General features: G+C 34.8%; 2 protein-coding genes across 5 annotated transcripts in view; both read left to right on the plus strand.

Annotated features, from left to right (window-relative positions):
• The window catches only part of LOC149801826 (hemicentin-2-like), a 239,277-nt gene extending 233,318 nt beyond the window's left edge, over positions 1 to 5,959 (plus strand). For all 4 annotated transcript variants that reach the window (XM_089956202.1, XM_089956203.1, XM_089956201.1 and 1 more), the window contains 3 exons: positions 534 to 833; positions 1,487 to 1,513; positions 3,633 to 5,959. In XM_089956202.1, coding sequence (XP_089812328.1) covers positions 534 to 833; positions 1,487 to 1,513; positions 3,633 to 3,745 — 440 coding nt within the window. In that variant the 3' untranslated portion in view covers positions 3,746 to 5,959. The remainder of the gene's footprint in view (positions 1 to 533; positions 834 to 1,486; positions 1,514 to 3,632) is intronic.
• The window catches only part of LOC149801828 (uncharacterized), a 447,130-nt gene that overhangs the window by 97,896 nt on the left and 334,384 nt on the right, over positions 1 to 14,850 (plus strand). The window lies entirely within an intron of this gene.

A 14,850-nucleotide genomic window follows, 5' to 3' on the forward strand; every position in this document is an offset into this window, starting at 1 on the left:
AAGGGTTACCCACCAATTTTACTTTGGGATTTAGTTATAAACCTTTCCCATATTGTGTTATTGTCATCCATATTTGTGGTACGCTGCCAGTTACCATTGATTTTATATGGAGTTTGGAAGTTGCAATACTTTTTTAAAATCTGAAATAAACGTAACAACATATACATAAATCGGACGAACGCAATACAGCTTTTTGTGGGGAACTTAATTTTGCCACATCGAACAGTTTACGGTTTCAGAAATTTTGAGCAATTAACTGATTATCGAATCATCTGTCAATCCTATAAATAGCAATAGCTACATGAAAACATGTGTTCAAGATTTGGTTGTAGGAGAGCTGTTACTTCGTCATTGTATCATGCAGAAACATTCATTTAATTAGATCTTTTTTCTAAACTATCGTGATAGAAACAAAAGAAATGTACCTGCCTGTTTGACGATTTTGCCAAAATGAAGCAAAGGAGCACAACTCTGCACCCCTCTCTCTCTCTCTCTCTCTCTCTCTCTCTCTCACGCTGATGCATCTTTTTCAGAGTTGATCGTGAAAGGGACTGAATATGTCGAACAATTCAGTGACATCCACTTGACATGTAATGCGACAGGGGTGGAAAGGGCTCCAGACGATATAGACTGGTTTTTCCAGGGAAACAGAATTCATGCATCTAATCCAAGATGGCAGAACAGAATTCAAGTTCTTAAAAAGAAACCCATTCCAGGAAGGTCTATAATTAGTGAACTGATTATACAAGGGAGCACTACAAAAGACCAGGGAAATTATGTGTGTAGAAGCTCTGATCTTAATTTCAGAAGTGTTCAAGTTCATGTCTTAAATGGTAAGTTTTATTAATTTAGGGCCACTTTCATAACAGGAGATGTAGGTAACCGAATGCTTACGCACTTAATAAGTTGAACATGACGTCACCCTCTACTGAGTAAACTCAGATCTGAGGAGACCTATGTTCGTTAATCATGCATTGCATGGACACTCATATGAGGGACAAGTTGTAATATTTTGAGTAGAGTTTCCCACTCAACTTGAGGAGTTTCATGAACAAGGACCGAAAATTTATTTGAAACTATTATTTTGTTCAGCATAATATAATACTTTACTTAAACATGCGTTAGGACAGATCATAAATATGTTAACTGATTCACATTACTGATATAAGCTACCGTAGTTACAAAGAAGGACATGCTGATTGGATTACAATGGTGCATAGATATATAAAAAAAATCCATAATCATTTTTCTCTCCTTTATTAATACGATTGCATCTATTTAATTTGTAGAACCTGGCAGTTACATACTTGAATTAAATTAATGAAGTTATAGTGAAGACACAGAGTATGTAATAATAAAATATTTACATACAAAACATATTTGAAAGAAAGGCACGATTTGATTCCAGTTTGAAAATATTAGACCCTTCTTGCAGCATCGTATGCTTCAATTTGCTCTAACAATTCCATTTGATTTAAATTTTCAGCGGACAAACCGCCCATCAAGCCACGAGGTAAGTTTCCAGTAAATTTCTGTCCATGCCATTTATTGAATAGATCGACATATATCAGCGATGTCATAATACTGGATGATACACTTTAAAATCAATTTATGGTTTATAAAAATCAATCAAAAATAAAACCATACAGTTTTACATACTTCTTCTTCAGCATATTAAAGCATACTCAAGTAGAAAAATATTACATGTAGTAATTCTACAAGTGTCATAAATGTTTAATTTTAAATGTCGTCGGGTTAAGATTGCCTCGGATCACTTCATCCTACATACACGACAATAATGTGGTTCGAATATATGAAAACCGTTTCCAGGTGAATAAGTCCTAACGAACAAATATTTCATGCAGTGTATATCTTTCTCCGGCTGTAGATTAGAAGTAATGTGATCAAAATTGGTATTGGTGCTTTGTTACGATATCGGGCTACAAAATTTGGAGCGAAATTTATGAATACAAATGAGATGAGCTGGCATCTAACCGGCTGAACTTATTACCGCTCTAAAGGCCATATTTCTGATTAAATTTTGATCAAACCTAGAATATGGATAAATGGGCGAGAAAACGCATGGTGTTGCTCCTATCAGTGATATGGCCTTTATAATATAATTGGTTAAATAAACGGTTTATGGTTTATTAGGAAACATCAAATGCTGTTCCCAAATATGTTCGTCTTGTCTTTGATAAATATTAGTTTTCATCACATGTTGTAAGAAATAGACCTTAATTTGGTAAAATCTAATCTTGTTTTTTTTTTCTTCACCTTATTACTTCACGAACAGGCATTCGTATATGGTCTAGACTCGAAAATGTTAATGATTAATTCAAGTCATACAGAATATTGCCAGGACATACAAATGTGGCAATTACCAGCTCTACTCTCTTTTAAGCCAAGTCAAACTGCAAACTACACAAACTTGTATATCGTATCTCATAGTACACAGGCAAATCTGGGTCGACGCGCAGTTTGTTGGGAATAATTAGTAGAACAAAAATCATAGACTCTAATTTGCTGGCGCATTACGTGATGGCAGATAAGGGTTAATGTTGCTTGCTGTTGGACCCGACTTATAAGCGACTAAGATGGTATTTAATTCTTTTTATAAATTGCATAATGTTACGTGTATAGACTCGAATAAACAGTAACACAAGAAAGAGTGAAAACAACAAGCTTTGAAAAATACAATAATTTAATTCCATGGACATTTATGTGAAAATGAAGAAAACATGATCTTATTGTTTTAAGATTCAAATCTAAAAATAATCCAAGAATAATCCACGAATACACTTTTAGGAGTCCTAATAATAAAATGTTCTAATGATTTCAAGTTCGAGTCCCGACGAAGAATCCAAGATGGAAGAAGATGACGTATACTGTAATATGTAGTGTTGAAGTCTACAGTTCCTTGTAGAAACATGAAATTTCACTCCGGTTTTGGAAATCTGAATAAAAAAATTTGTATGCTGCCCTTGTTCAACAATTTCACATGAGCACACGTATTTTCCAGAAAAAAAAGATTTAATCCTTTTGAATTCAAGTAATTTGAAATAACTCCAAACAGCACAACATACAACTTCCAGTGTAAGATCCCAACTAACACTACTGATAATATCTCTCCAAAACAAAGGTTATATCGTATTCTAAAAAGCAAAAAGGTCACGTGATGATGTTCCAGAACCTCGTCGAAATTGTGTACTTGTTAAAGATCATGTACATCCAGTGTGGCCCTGACGAAAACCAATCATTTTACTCTTTTGCTACTAATTTTGAATCAAGTTCAGGATCTAGATCAACAACTGGTGTTTACAAAACGAACAGTCAATGTCGAACTATTTTCTGAATAAATTAACATTACAATATCATGTAATGAAAAATATAAAAAAATAAAACTGACAAACAAACAATTAAAATGAAATAAATATATATTAAATCAGATATAATTAAATCAAATATGCATAACAATCATCAATTAGCATGAAGGAGAAAATAATGCAAGAACGCTTTAATACTGTATTGGTAAGCATTGCTTATTTTCTTTCTTTTCAGTAACGTTTTAACACGATTTGAACACCTTTCCATTTGAAATGATTTCCTCATAATGTACTTTTATCTTTCAGGTTCAGGTTTGGAAAGATCCGCCCATAACAGTGATCATCCAAGTTCTGCTTCCCATTTAACCTCATTCCACAAATTCATCATCCTTCTGGTGATCATTCTTGCCTTCAGATGAAGTCTGATTGGGACCTTATATCAGTTGAATATAGATGTGCCTTACACATTATGCCGATGTGACTGATTCTAGTACGTGTACAAATATCGTCATTGTCTCAGTGTCTATAGGTTGTGAGTAGAACACTTTCCAGTCTTCAGAGAAAAGAAGCGGGAGAAAATACATTCATTATTTTCTCGTTTCGTAGAAGCTGGATTCTGTTACACTGAAGTATTATTATATCGTGGAATCTGTGTTTAAAACTTGAATCACGAAATTATGTATTTGAAGATCCAAGCACGAAATTCATTTTGACTTATTCTTCATTCGTGCCCAATACAAGACTGTTTCTTATTTTACTTATCATGACTCAATAAACAAAAGTCAAGTTTTAATGTATATGTACATTGAAAATTCCTTACTGAGCTTGAGGCAAATATTCGTGATCAATGTGATCGAAACCTGATGAGACAGGAACAAAAAGGATTATGTAATCACCTTTCTACAGAGTGCCGAGAAACTACTACCGGTATAAACGTGTACATAGTCATAGAATCATTCATCAAAAAGCGAGTTTAAGTTAATTGTTGTCCGGGTCTGGTTAATTACTTGAACTTTCATCACTCTACTAGATTACCTCCTTAGAAAGGTTGTGATTTTTTTCTCATTCTAATTCAAGAACAATACAGAAGACGTTTTATGACATAAGGCAGAAACAATGCAAAATCCACACTGTCGTTACTTATTCCACATGATGTAATGGACTATATGTGATATATGCTTTCAACGCATTTCCTTTAAACTTTAATATAAGTGTTACATACTAGTGAAAGTTGTGTTCGATAATTTTAAAATTGTTTGTATTCAATGAAACATGTACACTATTCAGATTCGAAGTGTGTACGCCTATTTTCTATGACAGAGCTTTGTCTTGTTTGTCCATCCCAAACGCAAGTCTCGAAATTACTGAGTGCAACTACTACATCTTTTTCATGAACTCACCTGAAATTTTACAGAATATACTGAAAAGAGAATGTTGTCGGGTTTGGGGGGGGGGGGTCGTCATGTCTCGACACTATTTTCCATAGTTGTACTCCCATTTTGGCGGTAGCATATAATGTATACGTACATTATTGTGTGAGAAACAAGTCACACAGCTTTTTGGTACATTGTTCTGAAAATTGGCAGACATTATTAACACGATGTGAGCATGCGCATAATATTCTGTGGTCACGCTTTTATACGTTTTTCAGAGTTGTACACTTTTTTGTTCGATGTTTGTACTATGTTGCTTGTTATAATTAACGCAACATGTTGTGGATGATAGATTTTATGAACATCAGAGAAACATGACCATATTGTTCAATTCTCAAACTCTGATAAGTTGTTTTCTTGAGTTACCACAGCTTTTGATGAATTTTACTGAAACTTGGCATACATTATTGACAAGAAGTGAACATGTGCCGTCATTGACATGAAGTGAACATGTTCTCTCAAATTAAATGAATGTGTTTCCTCATCACGTTCTGTTGATTATTTTACAGTTAAGCTCTTTTATATTGTATCTATAATGAATGTTACTGGTCTTTGTACTAGCGCTACTGATTCAGCCAGAAAGGGGCGGGGTAATCCGTATTCTAAAGACCGATTGCTTGTTACTTGTATAATTTAACAACTAGCCTCATACTATAAAGTCTATGAGGGGCGTCAAAATATTCAGTTTCGTCACACAGAGTACAAAATGTCAAATTATGTGTAATTTACACGAAATTCCAGCAACAAAATAGCTTCAAAATTGACCAACCAATATCGATATATATTATCATCGATATTGGTTGGTCATTTTATATATATAATCTGCACATGTCCAGGTTTAGCGAGTAAAAGTCTTTATATTTCCTTTAAAAAAATGTTTCGTCTTTTTCTTGAATGTTCATATTTTTGCAATATTTTTTAATTTTTACCTGTACACAAGAGTTTCAACCCATATGATCATGTGATCTGGGTCAAGAAAAATACATTTGACTTAAAAAGTGTATGCATAACTATCTGTACTATTACAAAAGTTATGCACAATTATACGAGTGAATAATTTCATTCTTCAGTCAGTTTAGTTTTCAATCGTCATGGCCACTTTTTTTAAGGAAGTATGTCCTATCACACATCATATTGATACACGTGTTGTACCGACAAGATTCTGTTTTCAGTGGAAGAAATAAAATATTTAAAATTAAACGGCTTTAGAATGTGATTTTGTCTTTTCCCACTACAGATTTTAATAACCAATATAGTGGCTGAAAAGGTGTATTTACGTATTGGCATGTATAATATTATAAACTAGAGTAACAAATAAGATAAAAGAGAACATAGTTAAAGTCGCTAGAAAAGGTTTACATCACCACGAAACAGTTATTGACCTCGACAGTACTTAATCTATTTGCTTTTTCCCCCTGAATGAAATATTTATTAGAGTCTTTATATAGAAACTAGTATATTAAATTTTAATTTTTCATTATTGTATGGGTACTAATTTTTTCTTTATCTCGGGCTTGTTTAATATCTCGAAAGAGTCTTTCGCACCCTTGCTTCTAACGTCTTTGTATTATCTAATCACGCTTAATATATTACTTTTAATAATTAGGTTTATTCATTATTTGCTGAATGATCAAACGTGGAATGCATCATTTGAAATGTTTCGAAATCCCTAATTTCTTCCAAACTGTATAATGAATATTGATTTTTGTAACAATATAATCCAGGTGGAACATTTTCTTGGATATTTTGTTGCTTAGTGTTATATTCTTGCATCAGATGAGGTTATTGTAGTTGTAGGAAATATTTGCCATTAACTCAATGATAGATGTAGTTTAGAATCCCACATATGTTATTCTGGGTTCGAACCCTGTCTCCGGCACGTGCAAGGGTAAAGTGGTTTTTTTTTTTTTAAACAAAAATAATCTGCAGATTCCTCCACCACAAAAAAGATATGCGTGTTCTCTCTCTCTCTCTCTCTCTGTCTGTCTCTCTCTCTCTCTCTCTCTCTCTCTCTCTCTCTCTCTCTCTCTCTCTCAGGCTCTTGGCCGTCGATGATGTTTGAATATAAGTTGTGAGAACTGGTTGTTCAATGGACGTAAAGTAAATACAGTTTTTTCTTAGTCCTTACAATGGAAAATGAGCAGGAGACGCGTCGAATTAAGGTAACCATTATTTAGTTTATCATATGTCATCTGTCCACTTTGCTATTCATCGACCGTTGGCATATGCGGCTAGACGAAACAGCCTTGCTTTCCTCTGTTAGACTTGACACAGAGGAAAGACATTGCTCTAATCAGACATATTTGCTACACAAGGGTTGCCGTTCCACTTCGGTCCACATCAACCCTTGGCCTGTTTAGCTAGCTGAAGGGGTATCTACTCCTCCTTTAACTGACTAGATGCACTTGAAAGAAACGGATCCATAAAGACCCACTGTTACATTTAAATTTGGCGTTTGTTAGTAATAACCATAGAAGCTTCAGAACGATACATGTTGTCGTTATTTTCTATTTTCTAAACAACTTTTAAGTCCCAGTCAATTCCCGTTGGCATCGATGAAATCGCCTTATTATATGTCTAACGGATCACGTAACAAATTCTTTCATCGATTAATTTATTTCGCTTGCTATGAGCAGAGTGACTCTTACTCGCGAGAGGACATTTGTTTCAGCCAGCTAATTATGCAGAGTGGAGATGCTACTCAGATTGTTCGTAATATTATCCAAGAAGATTGTTACGAGAAATCATCGCAGCCTAAGTAATGTTGCATGTCAGCTTCCCAGATCAATCCTTTCACATGCAAGTGTTTCTTCCGAGTCAAGGCATGTGAGATCATGGAAGTCGTCATATTTAACACTCAACTTTTGTAATGAGCCCTTCCATTAGTCTGTTGATTGGACAAGCTAAAGGGCTTCATACTTTCATTAGCAACAAAAACCCAAAACATTGATGCAAAATGTTTCGGCTGCCCACATACGCCTAAGGTCGATCTAAAACGAAATTAATCAAAGACCTTTTGCGAGCGAAGATGAGATAACCAAAACAAATTCTTTATCGCCGAGTCAGAAATAACGACTTGTGCTAATATTTCGATGCCATATTATCCTCGAACTTTTCTTCCCTATCGACTTTTTTTTACTGTCAGTGGATTTACTTGGCTATAAAGCACATGAAATTTTATACTGTTGTTCTCTATACCAGACGATTTCGTCTGTACATAAAGTGAACGTCCCTTCATCTCTTTTGTCAAGCATTCGTAATATTTGCTTATGTGTAGAACCCGTCCATTAAAATTTTTGTTGAAATGACAATAATCTAAGATAATTATCACTGCTGCTTTCCAGGCATTCTATTTTATCACTTATATGGCATTTCCTTGACTTGCTCATTTGCTTTCTTACTGTTTGTTTGTTTATTCTTCTGTTGTTGTTTTTCTATTGATCACGGATTTCATCACATTTTTTCTGGTTAAAACATCTAAGGACTTGAGGAAAAATGTCCCCTGGGGCACCTAGTGACCGAGTGGTCTAAAGCGCTCGCCTTTACCGATCACTTCTATCTCACCACTGTCAGCGTTGGTTCGAGCGAGCCCGAGAGGCTCTCCTAACTGAGTATGTGAGAGAACAGGCTAGTATTTTCATGTGGATCGGTGCTTCTTACCTGGATTTTCCCGGGTTGTTCATTCATCATTTATACTGGCCGCCATGTGTCATGTGCTGAAAATGGCATTAAATCGACAAAAACAACAATACAATGCCCCAGGAGAGTTTGTATGTAAATTTGACATCTTCTGGAAAGCATGTTCGCGATACTTAAATTTCCTGGCTGACATCATAGTGTAAGATCTATTTCCGTGTTTTCGATCGATTCCTGCTTGATGTTTGTCTCAGGTAGACTGATATCATACAAAATTGGATTTTTTTTCCTTCAGGTTAAGCATATATGCTAATCTTTGAAATAGACTATTTTTTCAGTCAGATTTAATTACATTATTCAATGCAATATTGTGTGTGTGCTCAATGTGTCAGTCAAACTTGATCAAAGGAAAACGTTGATTTTACAAAAATGTATTTTCCTAAAAAAATCAAAATGAAATATCCGTAAACAAATTAGCATATAAAAATGTTGAGTAAGAATATCGCTGCGGATATTTTCCGTCCTCGCGAGCCACCCTCTATGTTTCATTAAAATCTATTAATTTTGTAAAGCTAGATTATTATAATAAACTTAGTATAAGAACATCGGGTAACCAGTGATGTGTGTTGTGCGTGGTGGGCCACTTGTAATATGAAAGACTCATTTACTTATAGTCAGCTCTGATCAATCATCGCAACGCATCCGGTTTATTAGTTACTATCCCGCGCTCTGTCCCTTCGAGGCTACAATGCGTAGTTCCGGTTTATGTCATCAATGTGTAAAAGTAGCGATACTTACTTTCGATACTTGCCTAAAATGGACAAAGGTGACGAAAGACGACAGTGGAGGAAAGGGAGTTTTGTTATGTATTAACTGGAGCACCGCAACATTTTTAGATAAAAAAAATAGTGTTTGAATTTAGAGGTACCTGGAGCACAGAGGCTGTAACTCAAACTTAATTGATCTTGACAGAGACAATAAGACTGGCAATAAATGGTGAAATGCCGTCGCTATGATCGAGAAAGAATTAACAAGGTGGTCTTAAGAAAAAAAGAAATTACACCGAATTCGTTATTCATTGCAGCCCGACAAAAGTTTTTTTGTATTTTGGATTTGTATGTAAAATATCTTGCTCTCATTCCCCGTATATGTGTATGAAATCCCTCAAAGAAAATGATGCACATGCAAGGATTAGTTATGGAACTATATACGGCAAGGATTATTAAACGATATATTCACTTGATTTAAAAGATTTGTTTATTGTTCTGAACACAAGGGTAAGATATGCGTGTTCTCTCTCTAATGATCAGTAGTACACATTGTTCAGAAAGAAATGAAGCTTTAGCTGACAATCCCAGGCAGTTGACTGGATGAACTGTAATTGTCTTTGAGCATGTTAGTTGACAGAAAGATAGAGATCACTGAAAGGAGGCAGAGCTTACCCTTGTAATGGTTATGTCAGTCATTACATCACTTCCTAGCCAATTGTCTCCCTTAGAAGTATTTGCTAACGACAAAATTTTCGTGTAGTTTGGAGAATGTTTCATTTTGTTTGGCTATTACCGACCATCTGCAAGACAAACCGCGACGGACATAAATCTTGTGAAGAGGCAAATGAAATTTACCAGCTTTTATTTTTTACGGCAGTGTGACCTCCATTGAGGAAACATGCTATTACAAACGTAGGTAGCCAGATACTCGATCTCGCATTCGCCTAATTGGCTTTTTTAGTCAGCTTCTCTTAACGTCTTTTGAATTTCCTACAAAACCTTCATCTCTCAAGCATTAGTCCAAATTCTAACGTTTGTTTACATTGACAAGGTGTTATGTATATTTAATTTAATTATATCTGATTTATTATATACTCATTTCAATTTAATTGTTTGTTTGTCAGTTTTGAAAAATGTTTTATTTTTCATTACATGATATTGTAATGTAAATTTATTCACTGGACATGATTCTTTTTCCAGAAAATAGTTTGACCTTGACTGTTCGTTTTAGTAAACACCAGGTGTTGACCTGGATCTTAACCTTGATTTAAAATCGAGTAACAGCCACGTCAACAAGTTCTTTTTTTATTTATTTGTATTGCGGGACATATAAGAGTGAAATCGAGCTGTATTGAATACGTGACCCTAAACTTGTAAATAGCTTTTAGTGAGGTAAACAATTTTTATTCTCTGAGAAAAATGATTGGGTCTTATCAAGGACATAAGGGGTTACGTAATTGTTTATATGTAAACATGACCACGTAACCCTTATCCGGGGCGTAAAATTCAAGATTTAAACCATGTGTTAGAGAAGTAAATACAGCTGGGCTTTTTTTTACACTGGAAGGTGTTGTGTCTTTTGGAGTTATTTCAGATTACTTGGATTCAAAAGGATTAATTCTTTTTCCCTGGAAAATACGTGTGCTCATATGAGATTCTTAAACAAAGAAAGCTTTTATAAAAATATTATTCAGATTTGAAAACCGGAGTGATATTTCGTGTTTCTACAACAAACTGTAGACTTCTACAGTACAGGTAACATCATACGTCATTGCCTTCCATCTCGGATTCTTCGTCGGGACTCGAACTTGAGATCATTAAAAGATTTTATTATTAAGACTTCTAAAATTTTATTCGTGGATTATTCTTGATTATTTTTGGATTTGTTTCTTAAAACCTTAAGTTCATATTTTTTTTTTCATTTTTACAGAATTTTTCCAGGGAAATAAATTATTATATTCTTCAATAAAGCTTGTTGTTTTTACTCTTTCTTGTGTTACTATTATTCGAGCCTAAACACGTAACATACGAATTGGGTAACTCGTCCTGAGGATAATTTTGAATTTTGGCTAGAATATTTCAGAAAACTTTGTTTTTTTGAAATTTAAATTCCCCTAAATTTTGCAATCTTAGTGAAATCGGCAAGCTTTTTCTAAAATGTCATCCAAGTAAAAATCTTTCATTTAAATCCTACCCAGGAACAATTAAATATTTTCAAAAAAGATGAATTGATTTAACTTGCCAGGAAGTACGATGTTTCTGAGGTAAAGGCTTCCTTTAAGAAGAGGAAATACGAAATATTTTGGTTCAGTATTTAGTAGAAAAGAATGTTTTGGATAAAAGTTCTTTGATTTCGATCTGTATAAGTCTCTGACATAAAAGCAAAGGAATTAGAATCAAAATGCAAGATGGAATTGGAGTTGAGGAAGCTGGAGCTTCAGAAAGAAGAAAGAGAAAAACAAATGCATTTACAAGCAGAAGAAAAAGAGAAATGAAGACAAATGCAGTTACAAGAAACACAAATGCAGTTACAATTTGAGAAAGCGGAGAGAGAGGTAGGAAAGAGAGAAAGAAAAACAAATGCAAATGCAATTAGATAAGGAAGAAAGAGAGAAAGAGAGATACATGCAAATGCAAAGAGAGGAGAAAGAGAAGGAATATCAATTTAGAATGAAAGAAATGGAGCTGGCAAGTAAAAAGCACATTCAAATCTAAATTTAAGTTTTGATCTTGTAAAGAATATTAGATTAGTGCCCTCTTTCAGAAAAATAGAAGTAGACAAATATTTTTCTTGTTTTGTAAACGTTGCTGAAAATCTGAAATGACCAAAAGAGCATTGGAATCAATTATTAAAATGTGTACTCACTGGTAAGGCTAGTGATATTTACAATTCACTGTCAGTTCACCAAAGTGGTAGCTATGATGTGGTTAAAGAATGCATCCTAAAGGGTTATGAGTTAGTCCCTGGAGCTTATCTGCAAAAATTCAGACACTATAGAAATGAAACTGGACAAAACTCATGTCGGATTTGCCAGAGAAAAATAGCAGTTATTTGATAAAGGGCGCTTAGCCAAGAAAGTTGAACGCGAATATGAAAGTCTCAAACAACTTGTATTACTTGAAGATTTCAGATACTGTGCCCATAGTGACATTAAGTCTTATCTTCACGAGCATCAGATAGAAACCTTGGAAAATGCTGCTCGAGCTGCTGATGAGTATTCTTTAACTCAAAGTTTCTTTTGTAAAAAAAGACTTCTACTCAACAGTCTTCTGGCAGAAAAGTATTTCAGCCTAATAAAAGCCCTTCTAAAACAAATACTGGCACAACTTTAAAAATAACACTTCAGATAAGCTTGATTCAAGATCCTTGTCTCTTCCTACGTTATTTCTGATTGCTACAAATTAAAAAATAGGCATCAGAATCAAGACAGACCTATTCCAAATGCTCTTACTTCTAAGAGGACAAGGTCACGGCCATGTATTGAAAGCAATACATGTGTTCGTTCTAATAAACACCGGTCTGATTTTATTATGGAGAATTAATAACCATTCATTTCGAACCGTTCTATAACAGCCTTGGTTGATTCGGCCCATCCTATCCCTATTAAACATTTAAGGGGCACGGGAGCTTCTCGGGGTCTGTTATTGTCAGGCACTTTGCCTTTTTCTGAGATGTCTCTTCTAATGACAGTGTTCTTATTCAGGGAGTAGACTACGTCTTTGTTAATGTTCCTCTCCATTGTGTAAATTTGTCATCAGACTTAGTCTCAGGACCCGTGACAGTTGGAACAGACTCTGTTTTACACGTTGAGGGCATTCATTTATTACTAGACAACGACCTAGCTGGAGACAAGGTCGTGGTTAATCCACTTGTAACTGACAAGCCTTGATTGGATCAGAAGGTCGATCCAATTGAAAAAGAATTCCCTGATTTATTCATAGCTTGTACAGCCACCAGAGTTACGGCAAAGAAAGCTCTTGAGAATGATGTAGATAAGGAACGTATCCCTTTAGCTGACACTTGTATTGGTCAGGCTTTTGAGGAGGTCACTTTCACACCTTGTTTAGATCAATCAGAAGGTATTGGTCACAATGATCATCTTTTAATGACTCATTCTCTTTATTCTAATTAGGATGATAAACAACAATCACTTGTCGTCGAACAGGAACATTATGCTGAGATCTCCTGTTTGTTTCAAAAGGCCCCTAGTGTAACTGAAGCTACTGAAGTTCTTGCCTGTTATTTCATTAAAACTGGAATTCTTATGAGAAAATGGAGACCTCCCGAGGTACCTGCTGATGATGAATGATCAGTGAACTATCAAATTGTAGTTCCAAAACCTTAGAGACAGGAAATAGTCTGGCCCATGAAACTCCATTGGCTGATCATTTTGGGATCAATAAAGCTTATCACAAGATCTTAACTCACTTATATTGCCCAAAATTTAAAGGTGATGTTAGTAAATACTGTAGATCTTGTCATACCTGTCAGTTGGTAGGAAAATCCAATGAGAAAATGCCTAAGCTGATCTGCAACCTATTCCTTAGTAGAATTGTGGTAGATTGTGGTGGTCCCTTACCTAAGACCAAGTAAGGTAACCAATAGCTGTTGACTATTTTGTGTGCGTCAACAAGGTTTCAAGCGGCAATTCCCTTGTGGAATATCAAATCTAAAACAATAGAAAAAGCTTTGATAAAGTTTTTACTCAATTTCGCATTGTCAAGTCTGTACAGTCTGATCAAGACTCAAGTTTCATGTCAGGAATTTTCCAGCAACTTATGTACGAATTAGACATCTGACAATTCAGATTTTCTACCTATCACCATGAGATCCAAAGGGCATTAGAAAGATTCCATCAAACTCTGAAAAATAATCGTAATGTTCTGATACGGGTAAAGTGTGGAATGAAAGAATTCATTTACTATTGTTTTGCTGTTATGGAGTCAGTGGACACACTGTGCGTAGCCATTGACGTTGTTGAAAGAGAAACTTCTTTCTAATGAAGATTCTGAAATTAATATTATTGAATTAGTTTCTAATTTTTAGCAGAAGTTGTCAAAGGCTTGTGAGGTCACAAGAGCAAATCTGCACTCTACTCAATCCAAACTAAATGATTTAAATTACATCATAAATACTCCCTGGAGGCGTAAACAAAAACAACTCTGTCACATAAACATGCTAAAGCAGTATATTGAAAGAGATAGCCAGCTTAATCATGCAATTAATTTAGTTGTACCTGTCCCACACAGTGATGGTTTAAGCGAAGGAATATCATCGGATTATACTGATATTGGAGTGACAAATCTTCGGAATTCAGAACTTATGAAAGATCTGGACGATAAACTTCCCATTTGCAAAAGCAAGAAAGAAATGAACAGTTATTATTTGAATATGAGCACTTATTTCCAGATGTTCCTACAAGTAACAACAACAATTTCCATAACGTTGAAATTGTAAATTCTAAACCTGTCAAACAACACCCATACAGGGTGAACCCTCTCAAACAGAAATACTTGAAAACAGAAATTCCAAATTTGCTTGAGAATTATTTTATAGAGCCCAATAAAAGTGACTGTAGTTCACCATGCATACTTGTTCCAAAACAAGATAAAACTTTCCGTATGTGTACTGATTATAGGAAGGTGAAAAGTGTGTTAAAAAAAAAGATTCATTCCCATTACCAA

The sequence above is a fragment of the Sinohyriopsis cumingii genome, chromosome 4 (genome assembly GCF_028554795.1).
Source record: "Sinohyriopsis cumingii isolate HCF-2022 chromosome 4, ASM2855479v2, whole genome shotgun sequence".
Taxonomy (NCBI): Eukaryota; Metazoa; Mollusca; class Bivalvia; order Unionida; family Unionidae; genus Sinohyriopsis; species Sinohyriopsis cumingii.